The sequence below is a fragment of the Tenebrio molitor genome, chromosome 8 (genome assembly GCF_963966145.1).
Source record: "Tenebrio molitor chromosome 8, icTenMoli1.1, whole genome shotgun sequence".
Classification (NCBI taxonomy): Eukaryota; Metazoa; Arthropoda; class Insecta; order Coleoptera; family Tenebrionidae; genus Tenebrio; species Tenebrio molitor.
The window spans coordinates 10,776,140-10,794,975 of record NC_091053.1 but is presented as its reverse complement, the minus strand read 5'-3'; the positions used below and the strand labels follow the sequence as shown (position 1 = coordinate 10,794,975).

Here is an 18,836-nt window from a genome sequence, read left to right as displayed (position 1 = left end):
GCTGGAAAACTATGCAATTCCCATGTACGATGCGCAACCTGTATGTCTTTTCCTTTTTTAATCAAATCTGCCATCGCAGCTTCTTGTCTTAAACCAGGTATTATATGTGGTACTCTCCATGCTATTTTGTTTATGATGACTTTTGCTTTTTCATCAGAAGTAGATATTAAAGCATCAACATCACTTTTGCTTCGAATCAATACTAGTTCTTGAGCGGTTTGAACCATCACTTTTTTATAATCTTCAGCAAATCCAAATATCATCTTTAAAGGAATACAAGCACTAAATTTTCCATTTTCGACAATCTTACTATCACTCGTAGGAAACCATCCGGCGTTTTGATATTTTAAACTTTCACTCGCATTAAATGATACTATCCCCTTCATGGTACTTGTTAATCCTGGTTTTATATTTGTATCTATTGTGCGTCCGTTAACTTCTAAACGAATTTCACTAAATAAATCTAATATTCCATTATTCACAAATTTAGTGGTTGTTGCGGGGGGTTGAGCAGGCTCATCTTTTACGAGTAGACCTTCACAATAAATATAACTTTCACTAGGTAATGTAGCCAAATCTTCAGGTAAATTAATTCTTATTTCATCATTATTATTAAACCTAGATGTATAAGATTCATGAGTTTGTACCTTATATCCAGCAATCGATTCATCTATGACAACTCCTTCATTGACGTTCAACATTTTCAAACAACGTTAACCCAAGTGATTTTAAAAACCGTTTGTTTTCCTTGCTTAATACTCGTTGCAAGTTTCTCTTCCTACTAACTTTTCTTCGAACTGTGTATTCCTTTTTATGCGGTTTGCACTTCACTGATAATTTATTAAAAATAATACTCATTATTGATTATCCGTCTTCAAATGTAAACCAACAGTTACGGTTTCGTTTCTAAAATTGATCAACTCACAATCTTGATCTCTTATTTTAAGGGTTATGTTTCTAATTGTATTTACACTGATTGGTAGATAAATTACATGTTCTGGAGATTCTACAATTTTAAAACCTGGAGGTACATTAGGAAAAAATTGATGAATTATATGTGCTGGTTTCCCATTTTGAAAACTACTAACAGTTATGTTACATTCTACACATATAGAATTTATTTTCGTTATATCTGCTATCTCATCCGAATCATGTGATTGATTCTTTCTTAACAGTTTCTTCCCAAATCCCAATATAGGTGCAATCGTATTTGGTTTCGTAAAATCTACATCTTCTGTTGCTTTAATGTGACAATGTAAAGTATTATTATTTGCCTTAATGTCCAGGAAACTTTTTGGAAACAATTTCCCTGTAGCATCTTGTAAATATTTATTTATATCTTGTAGTTGATAACATCCTGTTGGTATTGTGAACTGTTTATATCCAAAATAAAATTTATTACATCCATCTTGAATATTAGGTATTGAATTATAAACTTCAAAGTTCGTTAAACCCAAAGTGCACTTTTTATTACTTGCATTAATTGGAGAATTAAAATCAGACGATAAAATAGACGAACGACCTGTTAATACGAAGAACATTTTTTCTCACCACTTTAACTTCAAATGATTATATTATTTATACTGCATGAGTATATAAAAATTTTAAACATAAATGTCCACAGTTATTTGTATCATAATTTTGAAATCTATCATAATTATATTTTATGCGGTTCTGTTTTTTATCACTCTGAAAATAATGTATTACCTCTCTCGGAGGAAGTAAGTTTCCCATACTATCAAAATATAAAATTTCACTTTTTAATTTTATATATGCTGTCCAATGTGTTCCAGGTCCATTCTTATCATCCAAGTTTATAATACCGGTTTCTTTGGATTTTATACGTTTTGGTAAACCGTTACGCATAAATATTCCTCTAAAATTTGGTATATTTAATATTTTTACATACCGTAATAATTCCACATTAGTCAATGCATGATGTGGTAATTTTATCGGTAGTTTTTTTGATACCATTGATATGGTCCAACATATAGTCCTTTTCCTTGTCTACGCTTTTTTCTTTTCTTACGCATTCCTTTTCCTTTCGTAATCGATGAAATGGTTTCCATTGCTTTGTTATGTCTTTGAGTTTCTTCCAACAGTTGTTTATCGGATTTTGCCTTATTTACAGCAGTCGCGATTCCTGCTGCACCTCCACCCAACGCTCCAAACGCCCCAAGCAGGGGAAGAAGAAATGGTAAAAATCCACCACTTTTTGGTGCAACCAATATACGACCTCTTTTACTTTTTTTGCTTCTTTTACTTCTTTTCCGTGAACCCATTCCTAATTTTACTTTAGCCTTCATTATACCCAACACTGTTGCTGCCGCTGCTTTTTCACCAAAACTAGAATCTTTTGCTTTGAGACGTTCTCTTGCTTTCTCAATTAAAACTTTATCTGCTTCGTGTCTTTTATTTAAATCTGTTGTTTCGGAGTAGGCTATATCATGAACTTTACAAGCCGAATCTAACAAATTTACACCACTATCACCTCGAGCAAGTCGTTTTGTCAACTTTGTACCTGGACCACAAAAATTATATCCTGGTAGATGTAATTCTATCGGAAGTTTATCAATCAATTTATTAACTATAACACTTCCTTTCTTCAAGACAACACCCTTACGTTTAACATCTTTTTTTTCTATTGGACATATTATATACTTTCATTATGTTGAGTGAATCGAACACCATCAACTGACACTTTTCCCACAAACATTCATCCTATATACAAAATATAATACATTAAAACAAACCATCTTTAGAATAATTTTCATTTATTCATAGATTACAACAATAGTTATAAAAACAAAAACTCCTTTAAATATGTATCCTCCGGTTTAATTTCAACAAACGTAAAGAATATTTTATTACATTTCCGACACTCTCGTCCATATTTCTCCAATAAATCATGTAACTCATTCTCGTCACACACCATATCGATGCAAAACCCATTAAATTTTTCTGCATTCTCCTCCGATGATCCTCTTAAACCATTACAGCGCAGATCTTCCTTGAAACACCCTTCACACATGACATCTTTAGTCAGAAACAGCTTTTCTGTCTCCAATTTCGAATACAACCTTTGCGTCAACACCACATAACCTTTACACGTCATTCGGTACCACATTTTAACAGCCATCACTACCTATCAAATACACTTAACCAATCGTACCATACGAATATACATTTATACAGATTTTTATCAGGAACGGGGGAATTTATCAAGGCCAAGTGGTGGGGATATCGAGGTCAAGTGGTGGGGATATCGAGGTCAAGTGGTGGGGGAACTCCAAGGCCAAGTGGTGGGGATATCGAGGTCAACTGGTGGGGGAAATTATCAAGGTCAAGTGGTGGGGATATCTAGGTCAAGTAGTGGGGATATCAAGGTCAAGTAGTGGGGTTATCAAGGTCAGGGGGAGGGGCTTAGAGGTCAAGGTCAAAAAAAAGTGGTGGGGGGTGCGTGCCCTCTCCAACTCCCTCTACTGATTTAAAAATGAAATTCTCAAAATAGGTAGGTAGGTATATACTTCTGAAACCAAAGTTTGTTATCCTGTTGGCAATGCAGGATATTTTACGAGTGATAATGACCCCGGCGGAATTGAAAATACAACCCAACAAGTGATCCGAATACAATAATTGATGCTTTCTCAATTTTTTTTTTTCTGAAATTGAATTTACTATTCTGAATTACTATTAACGCTTTCTGAAATTGAATTTATTATTCTAAATTAGGTATAATTAAAACTTTCTGAAATACAAGTTAAAAATCTGAATTACAATCAACACTTTCTAAATACAATTGACAAATCTGAATTGCAATTCGTGTTTTCTGAAATTTACTAATCTGAATTATAATACATATGATGGTGGTTGAACTGACAATAGTACGGCGGGAGTCGAAAAAATTGGCAGCCTGTTTGTGCAACTTAATAGTGTGGTGATAAAGTAAGGAACAAAATTTATAATTGCGTTATTTAATGTTTTGAGGAAAACGCTCGGACAGGTGAATGTTATTTTTTAATTAGCTAGCCATCTTATGACATAAAAATTTTACTTATGACGTCATGTATTTTTGCACAAGGACGTCATCATTGTTTTTTAAATGACAACCTCGCCTTTTTCTTCTCTTTTTGATAGACCTTCCTACTACCTAAACGATGAATAAACAATAGTATATTTCAAACCAAGGTAAGAAAGTGGTTTCTTGCAGACCGCAGGCAAAGATTATAAACCGAGTCGTAGACGAGGTTTGTAAGTGCCTAAGGTCTGCAAGGACACTTTCTTAACAAGGTTTGAATACAATTTTTCTCCCTACCGGATAGAAATGTAGGCTGTGGATACCTCATTTGAGGTGAGAAAATTCAACTTTCTCGCTAAGGTAAGAAAGTTAATCATGAAATGTTTATGGTAAAACTGTACCCAAATACAAATGTCAAAAGTGTCAAAAGTGAAATAAGTTATTGATAAATGAAAGCCAATTCAATGAAGTAAGTTGGTAGGTCAATCATATAATCTGGAAAATAAACAGATAAGTAGGTAGATTACTTTACCCTGTTTATATCAAATTTTCGAACAAACCTCAAATCTTCAAATGCGATGACAAGTTAATTAAACAAATAACACAGCCTACTATTCAATTCTCAAAATTTTCGTTTTAATCACGAATATAACCATCTTTTTTGACTTTTTTCAACAAAGTTGTGCCGGTAGGGAAAAAAATTGTATTCAAACCTTGTTAAGAAAGTGTCCTTGCAGACCTTAGGCACTTACAAACCTCGTCTACGACTCGGTTTATAATCTTTGCCTGCGGTCTGCAAGAAACCACTTTCTTACCTTGGTTTGAAATATACCTACTATTTTTCCCTACCGGCACAACTTTGTTGAAAAAAGTCAAAAAAGATGGTTATATTCGTGATTAAAACGAAAATTTTGAGAATTGAATAGTAGGCTGTGTTATTTGTTTAATTAACTTGTCATCGCATTTGAAGATTTGAGATTTGTTCGAAAATTTGATATAAACAGGGTAAAGTAATCTACCTACCTAGCTTATCTGTTTATTTTCCAGATTATATGATTGACCTACCAACTTACTTCATTGAATTGGCTTTCATTTATCAATAACTTATTTCACTTTTGACATTTGTATTTTGGTACAGTTTTACCATAAACATTTCATGATTAACTTTCTTACCTTAGCGAGAAAGTTGAATTTTCTCACCTCAAATGAGGTATCCACAGCCTACATTTCTAACCGGTAGGGAGAAAAATTGTATTCAAACCTTGTTAAGAAAGTGTCCTTGCAGACCTTAGGCACTTACAAACCTCGTCTACGACTCGGTTTATAATCTTTGCCTGCGGTCTGCAAGAAACCACTTTCTTACCTTGGTTTGAAATATACTATTCTCATGATAATTGTTCACTGCATTGCTTCCTTGCATCTTCTAAAATTCTATCCAATCCAGGGGTAGGGCACTCTAATAGACGACCTTGAATCAAGTTTAATATTTTGCGGCAACTACAGATGGCGCTCAGATCAGAAAAAAACAGAAAAAAATTAAAAAATTTGCTACTACCAACACAATTTAGTAATTCCTATGGTTGGTCATCCTGGATAAATCCCCAATCGCATTCACTTTCCTAGTAATTCCCAGAAAAGTGTTGCGAGGCATGACGCAATTTAGTGGAAAGTGGAAAAATACATGTAGATTTTGTGTTTTTGTGTTCAATTTTTAAGTACTTTTGGACAATTTGTAAAAAAAATGAAGCCGTGTTGTGTACCCGGATGTGAAAATATTCCAAATCGCAGGTAGGCTGTAAAAATGAAATTTTTAAACTTTGATAATAATCAATCAATGTTTACGAAAAATCAAAATTTATATTTAATTATTTATATTATGTTTGTTTCTCAGGCGTTAAGGAATCTTCCAAGACAGAAGACTGCTTCAGTCACCTTCAGGAAGAATATAAATATGTATGTAACTCCTGAAAAAATAAAAGGTAGGTCTGTTTTTATGTTATAGTTCAAATACCTAATTGATACTTATTTTAATTTAGATGCGCTTCGAGCTTTACCTCCTACCATCATTGGGCATTCTCCTGAATCCTGGTCTGTGGAAGAGCCAGAAAAGACATATCCAGCGATCAAATTAATTTGTAATCGAGTTATCCATGAATCCGAAATCGTATGTCGTTTCTTGAACAAAAAACAAAGGTTAGATCTGGACATATCAATCTAAAAGACATACGGATTCAAATCCATGGATGACTCGATTACAAATTAATTTGATCGCTCTTTACTTACCACAGACCAAGATGGTGAGGACTTCTTTGTTTACCACTCCCACTCAAAGTAAGAGATGAATCCAATTATCTTATTAATATTATTATCTAAAGCTTCTCATGCATGGCTTAAAAAATCAAATATTCATCCTGAGACTGAGGGTTTTATATTTGAATACAAGATCGTGTTATAAATACAAGAAATTATAAAAAACACATATGCGGTTTACACATGAATTTAGCAGTTAAATTCAATTTATTAAAGGATACACAACCACATTACATTTATAAACCAGAAAGTTGTTTAGAAAATGACAATTACAAATTATATTTTGATCGGACAGTTTTAACTGACATTCACATTCAGCATAACAGACCAGACATTATTATTTTAAATAAACAACAAAAGCAAGCATATCTTTTAGATATAGCTGTTCCAAATTCACACAATATAACACAGACATATAATACAAAAATTAATAAATATTTAGAACTCTCCGTTGCTATGAGAAATCTTTGGTGTTTAGAAAAAATTTCGATTTTACCATTTATAATTTCAGCAACAGGAATAGTACCCCAATCTCTTTTTAAAAATTTAAAAATTTTGGACTTAGAGAACACATTGGTGGTTGAAATTCAAAAAGGTATATTATTATACTCATGTCACATCGTGAGGAAATTCCTTACCTAACATTGACACAGAACATAAAACACAAAAAAGTCAAAATGCGGAGGCGAGACGCCGGTAATTATGTTGATAAGCACTGCACTATTACTTGATAGTATTATCCGTAATAGTGTATGTACTCCGGCAAAATTGCCGTGCCGCCGGGTGGAGGTGGGATAGGTTATCTTATTAATATTGGAATTTGTATTTATTTTATTTTTTTACGAGTATTGTTTTACTATTGGGGACACGGAAAACTGGGCAGATGTGTCATTCATTGTCAACATTTCTAAACCATACCTTAGCTACTCATAACCAAGCTTAAGTTAATTTGACAGTTTTTTTGAAAATATCAATCATAATGACGGTAAAAGTGCATTTACATTGTCACTTTTTGAAACGACAATAACAGACTGCCCAGGATTCCATGTCCTTCATTGTACAATATTGTTTATAAGGAAGCCTTTAAAACACAAAACACGACGCGTAGCGGAGTGCTTTTAAAAGTTTTGATCTCGACCTGTGGACATTTAGTTTTAAGTCTTGTATATTACTGTAAATTAAATGTAATTTTATGTATATAAAAGCACTGATGTACATACAAATTACACGTGTGTGTTTATTTTATCTAATAAAAACTTTAAAAAGCGTCAAAATCTTTATACTTTTTGTTTTGTCACGTTGGTAGTTGGTACTTGGTAAGTTGGTGACTATTGGTAACTATAACGAATTAACAGGTTGGCGGTTGATGGTTTAAGGCACGGTTAAGGTTTAAGCGCCAAACAGTAATATAGGTTATAAAGTGAGATTAATTTTATTGCGCGTTATTTACAAATTAAAACTATTTTTTTTATCACATTTTTTTCTGGAGCACAATCTAAACATTTTGCCGAAACTTACACGTTCAGTTTTAAAATATCGTGAGCAGTTGACAAATTATTTGAAACGAGAAAATGAACGATTGGAGCAAATCGAACGATAGTCTGTCTCCCCAATTAAATCGCCACAGTCGTATTGTAACACTTCGCGACAGTTCGGATTTAAGTGAATTTTCACTGGATCAAGGAACTTCTCAAACTGGTTCTCGATTAAATAATCATCACTTTGATGTCATAGCTCTTCACCCAAATAATGAAGACAACCCAAATGATGTATCTTCAAGTGAGTTTTTACTGGACCTGGCAAATCGTCCAGATCAAGCAAATAATCAAACTGGTGGTAGATTAAATAATCAAAGAGATCATGACTTCGAAAACACACAGGTTGATCCAGGTAACAACAATGAAGACCGTGTTTATGAAGATATGACTTTTGAACAAGTGGAAGATACAGATCTAACTCCAAAAGAATCTTTTATTTTTATGCTAGGAATGCTGAATAGAATTGAAAAGTATTCAGAGACTTTAATTGATGGTATAACATGCAGAAATGCTGACTTCTTACTGTTAACAATTTTTTCAGGTGTTCATGGTAAATGGTACAAAAATAACATAGCAATGGTTAAAATTGTTTTAATAAAAAGCTACAGTTTATTTAAAAGTGAAAATCTTAGAAGGCATATTGGTAACAAACCTTCACAAACACAGGTTCATAAAGATAATAATGGTTCAGAATTGAAGAAATTAAAAAAAAGAGGTGTAAAAGCAAAGAAGAAAGTAGTTTTTAGAGGAAAAAAGGATAACCAATATTCCAGTACACAAGCAGAATTAAATATAGATGATGAAGCAAATATTGAAACTCTAGAGGTGAGATTTGGTTTGGATAAATCAGAACTGAGGAGGTCACAGTATTTACAAATAAAGGGTAAAATGTACACAGTGTTTTAATTTAACTATTAGTACTAATATCTTTTTTTAGATAAAAAAGATGTGTTTTGTGATAAAATAAAAAAGAAGAGTCAACATTCCAATACACAAGTGGAAGTAAATATAGATTATGAAGAAAATACTGAAATTCCAGAGAAAATATTTAGTTTGGATAAATTGGAAACTAGGAGGTCACAGCGCTTACAAATCAAGGGTAAAATGTACACACTGTTTTATTTTAACTACATATTTTTTTATTAGATGAAGTATTGAAAAGTGATAATATTCAAAAACATAATGGTTCTCTTGGTATCGATGACACACCTTCACAAACACAGATTCATGAAGTTAATAATAGTTCAGAATTGAAAAAATTAAAAAAAAGATGTGTAAAAGCAAAGAAAAAAGTAGTTTCTAATGGAAAAAGTGATAATCAATGTTCCAGTACAGAAGTAGAACTAAATACAGATGATCAAGAAAATACTAAACCTCCAGAGAAGAGTTTGGGTAAATCAGAACCAAGGAGGTCACAGTGTTTACAAATCGATGGTAAAATATACACACTGTTTTATTTTCACTACTTTTTTTTTAATTAGATAGAGAAGTGTTTAGTGATAGGTTGGAGTATGTTGATTTAAAGTTAGCAGCTGCAACATTTACACCATTACCAGAAAGATTAAATAAATCACTGAGTGCAAAGCAAAGAACAGTGAAAAGAAAATCTAGGAGTTCATGTGGTATTTCCAGCAAGAGAGGTATAAGCATAAAGATGTGGAGGATTATTGTCTCACTATGTATATTCAGGTAGGAATAGTGGCAAGGCTTCCTTAAATTCTACAGTACCAACTTCATCACAAGAAAATGTCACTTTGGGCACTGTAGTAAATAAAAGTAGACAGAGTAGTCAAGCATGTAAAAGATTGTCCAAAAACCCATCTAGGAAAAGGGCCAAGAGTTTGGATTTGAAGTCTAGAAATGGTAAATTATAAAAAAAAAATATTTCTGTTTACAATTGTGGCGTTGATATTTCAGGGAAGGGTGGTTCAGGAACACAAGATGCAAGTCCTGTGTTAGAAAAAACTAATACACTGGCATCAACAAGTTCCACATCTCTTTTTGACAAAAGAAACTTATACTCCGTTGATTCGTGGTTGGATTCTTTTCCCTGAATTCTTAATTCTATATCGTACTTTTAATATATCGTTATTTTTATTTTGTTTAACAACAATTTTGTACACATTTTATTATTAAAAGAGACCTTTACGTTCTTTATAATCGTGATCTATTTGTAATACTACCACCCGTAAGATGGCGCTACTAACACGATATCCCTAAGGTAACTAGATCAACACACTACGTGTAGAGGCATGGCCAACTGTATCGATATACACTAGACGTGTATACATGGCCGTTTCAATTTCAAAATAAAAGTGTTCCTAGAAAGCAAACCATGAACCACTGACCTCTATAGAGGTCAGTGCCATGAACTACCATGACCAACTTCATTAAACTATGTTATGGCCATTCCAATTCCATTAAAATGCGCTTCGTATGAAGTATGTTATGGATAGTCATAGAGAAAATAAAATACTATAGAATGAAAAGTCCCTAATAAATTTTTGGAAAATCGTTTAGCGCACCCTCACCACACCGCAAGAGGGCGCAAATGTTTTAAAAAGTCAAAAATTTAAACTCAAAGTAATCTCAATAATCTAAAAATCAATCAAAGCAGTGTCAATCTTTATGTCACTATCTTGTAATTCAAAATGAGGCTGTGTCACGTTCACAAATAATGTAGTACCGCTGCTAAGATTGCTAAATTTGTTGTTGAGAGAATCAAGCAAAATGTATATAGAAAACAGTCAACAAATTGAAAGAAAAATAATACTTCAAGACCAAGAGATTACACCATTATTTGATACACCATATCTTATTAAAGGAATTAGAAATTATAGGATAACAAAAGATTTGGTTTGGGAAGTAAACCAAGAAATTTTAAGTGTGAAATTGGACCACATAGTGAAGGTTTATCTTTATGATTCAGCGTGGGGCGAATTAAGAGCCCTCCACAAAATTACGGACATGCAGATAAGATCCAAAAGATGTCCTATGCAACTCAAGTTTTGAGTCGTCATAATCATTATTAATTCAACTATCACGCTATTAGTTAACTGTGGTAATTTCTAATAACAATTGTTGTTAATAATCTAATAATATATTTTAACTAGCAGGTAGAACAAACCTAAATGATGAAGACTTGGGAACTGCAAAAACAATAACTTTTTTGACAAACTTTTTGATAATAATCTGGAGGGAGGGACATTTCGCCCACGTTGCGAGAAACCTCTTGCTTGTGGAGTTTAGAAAAATCCGGGGCACACAAAATTTTGGCAGGAAGCAGTCCTACACTTACGCAATATGTACCTACTTTAGAAAAAAAATTTGATTAAAAAAACAGCACTTTCTTTCATAAAAAAAAAAATGAATGAAAACATTGGATGGATTTTTGGATGTATGTATACTAAAATTTAGCAGAAAGTGGCAAGTGAGTTTTTTAGAGTTTGTAAAAAATGTTAATAAGATTCATAATATACCGAGCGATCATTTAAAAAATAAATCGTGTTTGCTTTGGAGCCTATGCTATAGCATGGGTTGCCATAGGTAACACGCCGACTCGATTTATTTTTTAATTGATCGCACCGTACTACTTATCATGGAAAATGCAACACCTAGAAATAGTGAATATTTTTTGATGAAACTTGGTACAGTAATTAGGTGTTCACTAAAGATAAAATGATGATAATTTGAAAGAAATACCTGAAGAAAATACCCATATCTTTTGGATTATTCTTATCGGAATGTAGCGACCTGTTGGAAGCCAGTCACTGCAACCAACAATACATCCGCAACCACCAATAGATCTATCGGCAGATTTCCCAACGATCGCCTGAAGATGGCATCACCAGCTACTGCCTACGAGCCTTAGACGATCCCAATGGAACTTCCACCAGCATCAGCAATCACCGATAGATGGCGACCCAAACCCCCGACTACTAAGGTCACTAAATCAACACACTACGTGTTAAGGTAGCGCCATTACATTCCTGGCGTGAGTTTATTGTGGAACAAAGATAATAAATGCAAATGTCGTAAGTGCGACGAGGAAGACATCAGTTTCAGAGAATTTAGTTTGGCAAAATGACAACAGTCTTTAGTGACACTATACATTTTCAAACGTGGCTCTGTATTGTTTATCCCCAGATTGAGTTTATTGTGCGACAAGGATAGATATATAAAATCACTAATGGCGCTACCTTAACACGTAGTGTGTTGATTTAGTGACCTTACCGACTACCGCTCTGTGAGGCACCAGGAGGAATCAAATTCCACCCCAGCATCACACCCGGCAGTTCAGTTCAGCAGTCCAGTTCCCGTCTTAGTGAACCAAGTGTAACGCAACAGTGGTGACCCCGAGAAACAGTGCTCCAGTAGTGATTCAGTAGTGTCTTCCAGTGCTTCAGTTGTGAGTCAGTGTACCCCAGTGCTCAGTGCTCCCTAGTGTACCCAAGTACCCCCAGAAGTGCTCAGTGTACCCAAGTACCCCCAGAAGTGCTCAGTGTACCCAAGTACCCCCAGAAGTGCTCAGTGTACCCAAGTACCCCCAGAAGTGCTCAGTGGCTCCCAAGTGCCCCCAGTAGTGTCAGTCCAGTCTGCCAACGTAGTTACCATTCGCGAGTGTTGTGTGGTGATTACCAACTTTTGACTCCTGGACTGCGCACCATGCCCAACAACGGCGAATCCACAGCTTCCGTGCAGACTGAGGCCCCTGCGCTCCGCAACCCTGAGGTAGACCGCGTCACAGTTCGAGTCCCACCATTTTGGAGTAACGAGCCCGCACTCTGGTTCTCGCATCTTGAAAGCCAACTAGCACTAGCTAACGTCACGGCCGACACCACCAAGTTCCACTACGTGGTCTCCAACCTTGACTTCCGGAACGCACAAGTCGTCCGCGACATTCAGCAAACACCACCTAGGAGCGACAAGTACGAAGCACTCAAGACAGCCTTAATATCCCGCCTGTCGAGCTCTGAAGAGCAACGCATTCAACAACTTCTTCAACGAGAAGACCTAGGGGACCGCAAGCCCTCTGAATTTTTACGGCACCTCCGAAGCCTAGCGACAGTACCAGAGAACCTTCTGCGATCCCTGTGGACAAATCGCCTGCCGCACCAAACTCAGGTGATCTTGACCACACAGACGGACTCCACCCTGGACAAGCTCGCTGAACTCGCAGACAAGGTCCACGAGATGTTGCCCACTGCGCCACACATTGACGCCACTCAAATAGCAGCAACATCAACCGACCTTAGCAAAGAACTCGCGCAACTACGTAAAGAAGTAGCCGAGCTCCGCAAAGCATGCAACCGCCAGCAGCGCCGTAACCAATCACCAGCACGACCAGCAGCACAACAAGACAAACCAGAAAACACAATCTGCTGGTACCACAACCGCTTCAAGGGGAAAGCGACCAAATGCACCCAGCCTTGTTCCTACCAAACGGAAAACTAAGTACTGGACCACTCACGGCGGCAATTGGTCCGGTACCCCAGCAACGCCGCCTTTTCGTAGTCGACGTCGCCACAAAAGAGCGATTCCTGGTGGACACCGGTGCCGAAATATCTGTTTACCCCGTCAACAAGCTACGCTACCGTCCCGCCGCAACCGAGTTCCATCTACACGCCGCAAACGGCTCCACCATTACAACTTTTGGTTTTCGAGCCATGGATCTCAACTTAGGTGTACGACGACAATTTACCTGGAAATTCATTGTAGCCGCGGTCACACACGCAATCATCGGAATGGACTTCCTGAGCCACTTCAACCTAGTGATCGACCCCCGCAACAAACGGTTAATCGATACCCAGACGTCCCTCAGCGTCCGTACCGTCTCTACCATAACCGCGACCAATCCTCCACGTCTCCTTGCGGTCACTGATTCAATATATCTCCGCCTGCTCAAAGAATTTCCGCAACTAACCAACCCACAGCAAACCAGAACCATCCTCAAACATGACACCGTGCATCACATTCGCACCACGCCATGACCTCCTATCTCTTGTAAGACTCGACGAATGGACCCACACAAACTGCAGATAGCCAAGACAGAATTTCAGGCACTACTCAATGACGGCATCATCCGCCCCTCAGCAAGCCCATGGTCTTCACCGCTACACCTAGCACCCAAAAAAGACTCCTCTTGGCGACCCTGCGGCGACTACCGCACCCTCAACGCACGCACCATACCCGACCAGTATCCCGTGCCGCGCATTCAAGACTTTTCTCAAAACCTTGCTGGCTGCACCATCTTCTCGACGATTGATCTGGTGCGCGCTTTCAACCAGATCCCAATCGCACCCGAAGACATCCCGAAAACAGCAATCACGACACCGTTCGGACTGTACGAATTCATGTATATGTCCTTCGGCCTCCGCAACGCTGCACAAACGTTCCAGCGCTTCATGCACACCGTTCTACGCGGCCTGGAATTTTGCTATGTGTACATAGACGACATCCTCGTCGCATCCAAAAACGAGGAAGAGCACCTAAAACACCTCCGTACTGTGTGTGAAAGACTCGCAAGCTTCAACATCCTCATAAACTGTAACAAGTGCGTGTTCGGCCAACGCGAAATCCGATTTCTTGGACACATCGTTTCCGCGAGTGGCATCCGACCGACGCCCGAAAAAACCGACGCGATCACAAACTTCCCGCGACTGGAAACAGCGAAACAGTTACGGCAATTCTTGGGACTAATAAACTTTTATCGGAACTTTATCCCGAAAGCAGCTAGTCTCCAAGCTCCTCTTCACGCCGTTCTCACTCCAAAAACGAAAAGCAAAGCAACGATCAACTGGACCCCAGAGATGGCACAAGCATTTACAGACTGCAAACAAAGTCTCTCCACCGCCACGCTCCTGGCACACCCCGTCATTGGAGTTGACCTCGCCCTCTCTACAGACGCCTCCGACTTCAGTATCGGCGCCTGCCTCCAACAGCGAGTCAACAACGATTGGCAACCGCTTGCCTTCTTCTCCAGGAAACTAACTCCAGCACAGACTAAGTACAGTGCCTACGACCGCGAGCTCTACGCCGTGTACGCCGCGATCAAATACTTTCGTCACATGCTGGAAGGCCAAACATTCTTCATACTCACCGATCACAAACCACTGACGTTCGCGTTCGCACAGAAACCCGAGAAGTGTACACCGCGTCAGTTTCGCCATCTCGACTTCATCAGCCAATTTACCACAGATGTCAGATACGTCCCAGGCCCCGAGAACATCCCCGCCGACACCCTGTCACGCATTGGGAGCATCTCCTCAGCCGGCGACTTCCGCGCCCTCAGCATGGCCCAAGAAAACGACGCCGAACTGCAGGAACTTCTTCGCCCAGACGCCAACACAGGCCTCCGTCTGGAAAAGATCACTATCCCTGGTACCAACCTGACACTCTATTGTGACACAACAACCGGTGAACCACGTCCCTTTGTCACACCAACCCTCCGACGTCCCGTCTTCAACTCGTTGCATAATCTCTCTCATCCAGGCATTCGTGCCACTACAAAGCTTGTTACAGATCGTTTTGTATGGCCCAACATCAAGAGAGATTGTCGCCAGTGGACCCGCACATGCACCCAATGCCAGCGAACTAAGATTTGGCGTCACAATTCGCCTCCTATCGGACGCTTCGCACCCCCCAATCACCGCTTCGAGCACGTGCACGTCGACATAGTAGGCCCCCTACCTCCTTCCAACGGGTACCGCTATCTGCTGACGTGCATCGACCGCTTCACCAGGTGGCCCGAAGCATTCCCCTTGACCAACATCGACGCTGCTTCCGTCGCACAAACATTTGTAGCAGGCTGGATCTCCAGGTTCGGTACGCCTCTTCGCCTCACCAACGACCAGGGCCGCCAATTCGAATCCGAACTCTTTCGCTGCCTCAACAAGATATGTGGTACTACCCAGTTCCGTACCACCGCATATCACCCAGCGGCCAACGGACTAGTTGAGCGACTCCACCGTCAACTAAAGGCTTCCTCCTCTTCAACCGGCGTACGACGGACCCTACAAAGTTCTCCGCCGTGATCACAGAACTTTCCGCCTGCTCCTCAACGGTCGTCCGACCTCCGTCTCGACAGATCGTCTCAAACCCGCATACGTCGTCAATGAAGACCCACCACAACCCACCATCACTCCACCAAACACAGCAACAAACACAACAGACACCAACACCCAACAAACGCGATCTGGACGCAACATCCAACGCCCTGTTCGCTTCCGCGACCATCCCGCTGGGAGGGGGGTGATGTAGCGACCTGTTGGAAGCCAGTCACTGCAACCACCAATAGATCTATCGGCAGATTTCCCAACGATCGCCTGAAGATGGCATCACCAGCTACTGCCTACGAGCCTTAGACGATCCCAATGGAACTTCCACCAGCATCAGCAATCACCGATAGATGGCGACCCAAACCCCCGACTACCGCTCTGTGAGGCACCAGGAGGAATCAAATTCCACCCCAGCATCACACCCGGCAGTTCAGTTCAGCAGTCCAGTTCCCGTCTTAGTGAACCAAGTGTAACGCAACAGGAACATGCATTTCTTTTTATTGTTGAGGATCAGTTATCATCAATAACTTCAGTATATCGCAGCATTTAAAGTGTGTTAATGCTATACTATGCCTCCAGTACGAAGACGAGCCCATTATCAGCACGTAACTCAATTTGAAAGAGGCCACATTATTGGAATGCGAGATGCAGGTCTTTCCTATAGGGCAATCGCTCATCGTGTGTGACGAAATGTGGCTACTGTGTTACGGTGTTGTCATGCCTGGTTTGAAGAAGGAAGACATCAGCGAGTAAGGGGTACTGGACCAAGAAGGAGGACTACAGATCGACAAGATCGCCATCTTAGATTTTTGGCCCTTAGAGATCGATTGTCGACAACTCGATAGGTAGCAAATGCTTGGTACCGCGCAGTAGAAAGGCCAATTGCAATGTCATCGATTTATAGGCGAATAAGATCATTTGGGATACGATCCTACCGTCCACATTTAGTGTTGTGTTGCGAAAGACGCAATTTTGCTTTTTCTATTGAAAGGCCCGTAGCAAGAACTGTTGGTGTAATGGTCTGGGGAGCAATTTGTTTTGGAAGCAGGTCTCGTCTAGTCTTTATACAGGGAAACCTGACAGCAATTCGCTATGTCCAGGAGGTTTTGCGGCCTGTTGTGGTACCTTACTTTCGAAGAGTAAATAATGCTCTATTTCAACAAGATAACGCGCGGCCGCATATTGCCAACGTTAGTAGAGACTTCCTAGATGACTCTCAGGTGGATTTATTTCCATGGCCTCCGAGATCTCCTGATCTATCCCCAATCGAGCACGTGTGGGATTTGATGGGTCGAAGACTGACGAATTTGCACAACCCTCCGTTGACTTTGGCTGCACTCAGACATGAAATTCAAGTTGCCTGGGATTCGGTTCCCCAAGACGAGATTAACCATCTGATTAGAAGTATGCCTCGGCGCGTCCGCAAGTGTAGAGGATCTCGAGGCGGTCCAACCCATTACTGAGAGAACTTTTTAACATATGGACCAATGTTACTGAAACTTTCATCATTTTATCTTTAGTTAACACCTAATTACTGTACCAAGTTTCATCAAAAAATATTCACTATTTCTGGGTGTTGCATTTTCCATGATAAGTAGTATATTTTCAAAATTATATTCAGTAACATAATATTAAAAGCAAAATTTTAACGGTAATTCAAACATAAGTACCTAATGTTAATTTTTCGTTCACTTAAAAATAAAATTGAAGATGAAATTATTGGTAAAATAATTCATTTAACCACATTTACATTAAGGTGTAAAATTTAATTTTAAGTGGTAGGATACGAGAACGGTAACATTTAGGAATAATATTTATAAAAATGAAGCAGAACTGTATCAAAAACGGTTGAAAATAAAATATCGAAACTATTGCTGGCGTTTTAATTTGTTGTGAAAATTTGCGATGATAAAAAAAAATCAAAGGAAAGGTAAACTCATCCAGTAGGCTGTGATTTTGCACCCTCACCAGGATAAGAGATGGCGGTAAACGCTTTGTGCCCAAAAAATGTATAGGGAGTTTGCGTTCTATATGTTCTTATTTTGTCTATGTGGATAGTCATGACCAACTTCATTAAACTATGTTATGGCCATTCCAATTCCATTAAAATGGGCTTCGTATGAAGTATGTCATGGATAGTCATGACCAACTTCATTAAACTATGTTATGGCCATCCCAAATGTCGAAAAAAAGTAAACCAAATGACAAGTCGATGATGGAGATGAAGTGGCGATATCTAGTGAAATTTAGAATAACCACACATTTAAAAAGTTAAATATCAGGTTATGTTATATGCCATTTCATTGTCAAAAACTGTCAGCTTATACGTTTTCGTCGTCATAAAAGTATAAACTGACAGTTTTTGGCAATGAAATGGCATATAACATAACCTGATATTTAACTTTTTAAATGTGTGGTTATTCTAAATTTCACTAGATATCGCCACTTCATCTCGATCACATGACCAACTTCATTAAACTATGTTAATGAATTTCCCGAAGAACCTCAAACCATTTAGCTCTAACTCCACTGTCGCTGGGAAATTGAAATAAAGGTTTTTCAGAATTGCCACAAATAATGCATTTAATGAGCATTTTCAGAGTTTTTTGATTGACAAGCGTAGCTTTTTGATTCAGACGGCCTTGTCCATCATCGACTTGTCATTTGGTTTACTTTTTTTCGACATTTGGGATGGCCATAACATAGTTTAATGAAGTTGGTCATGGAACTACCGTAAAGTAGCGACATCTGTTGGATCCTTTCATATTATTTTTTTTAATTTAAAATTGTCAAATTGAACGTCACAAACGTCAGATTTTGGAAGTATTTTCTTACCTTTCTGTGCTCATTGTCAATTATAACATTTATTGTTCAGTTGATGATTGTCGTGTTTAGTTTCGTTGTGTTCATTTT

At 38.5% G+C, this 18,836-nt stretch overlaps 1 protein-coding gene across 5 annotated transcripts in view; it reads left to right on the top strand.

Moving 5' to 3' along the window:
• LOC138137147 (myosin heavy chain, clone 203-like) overlaps positions 1 to 18,836 on the top strand; it is a 305,955-nt gene that overhangs the window by 54,131 nt on the left and 232,988 nt on the right. For 3 of the 5 annotated variants that reach the window (XM_069056456.1, XM_069056458.1, XM_069056460.1), the window contains exon 4: positions 8,804 to 8,965. In XM_069056456.1, the coding sequence (XP_068912557.1) occupies positions 8,804 to 8,965 (162 nt within the window). Of the gene's footprint in view, positions 1 to 7,662; positions 8,750 to 8,803; positions 8,966 to 18,836 lie in introns of those variants that run through there. The other 2 variants (XM_069056459.1, XM_069056457.1) reach the window with 2 other exon arrangements.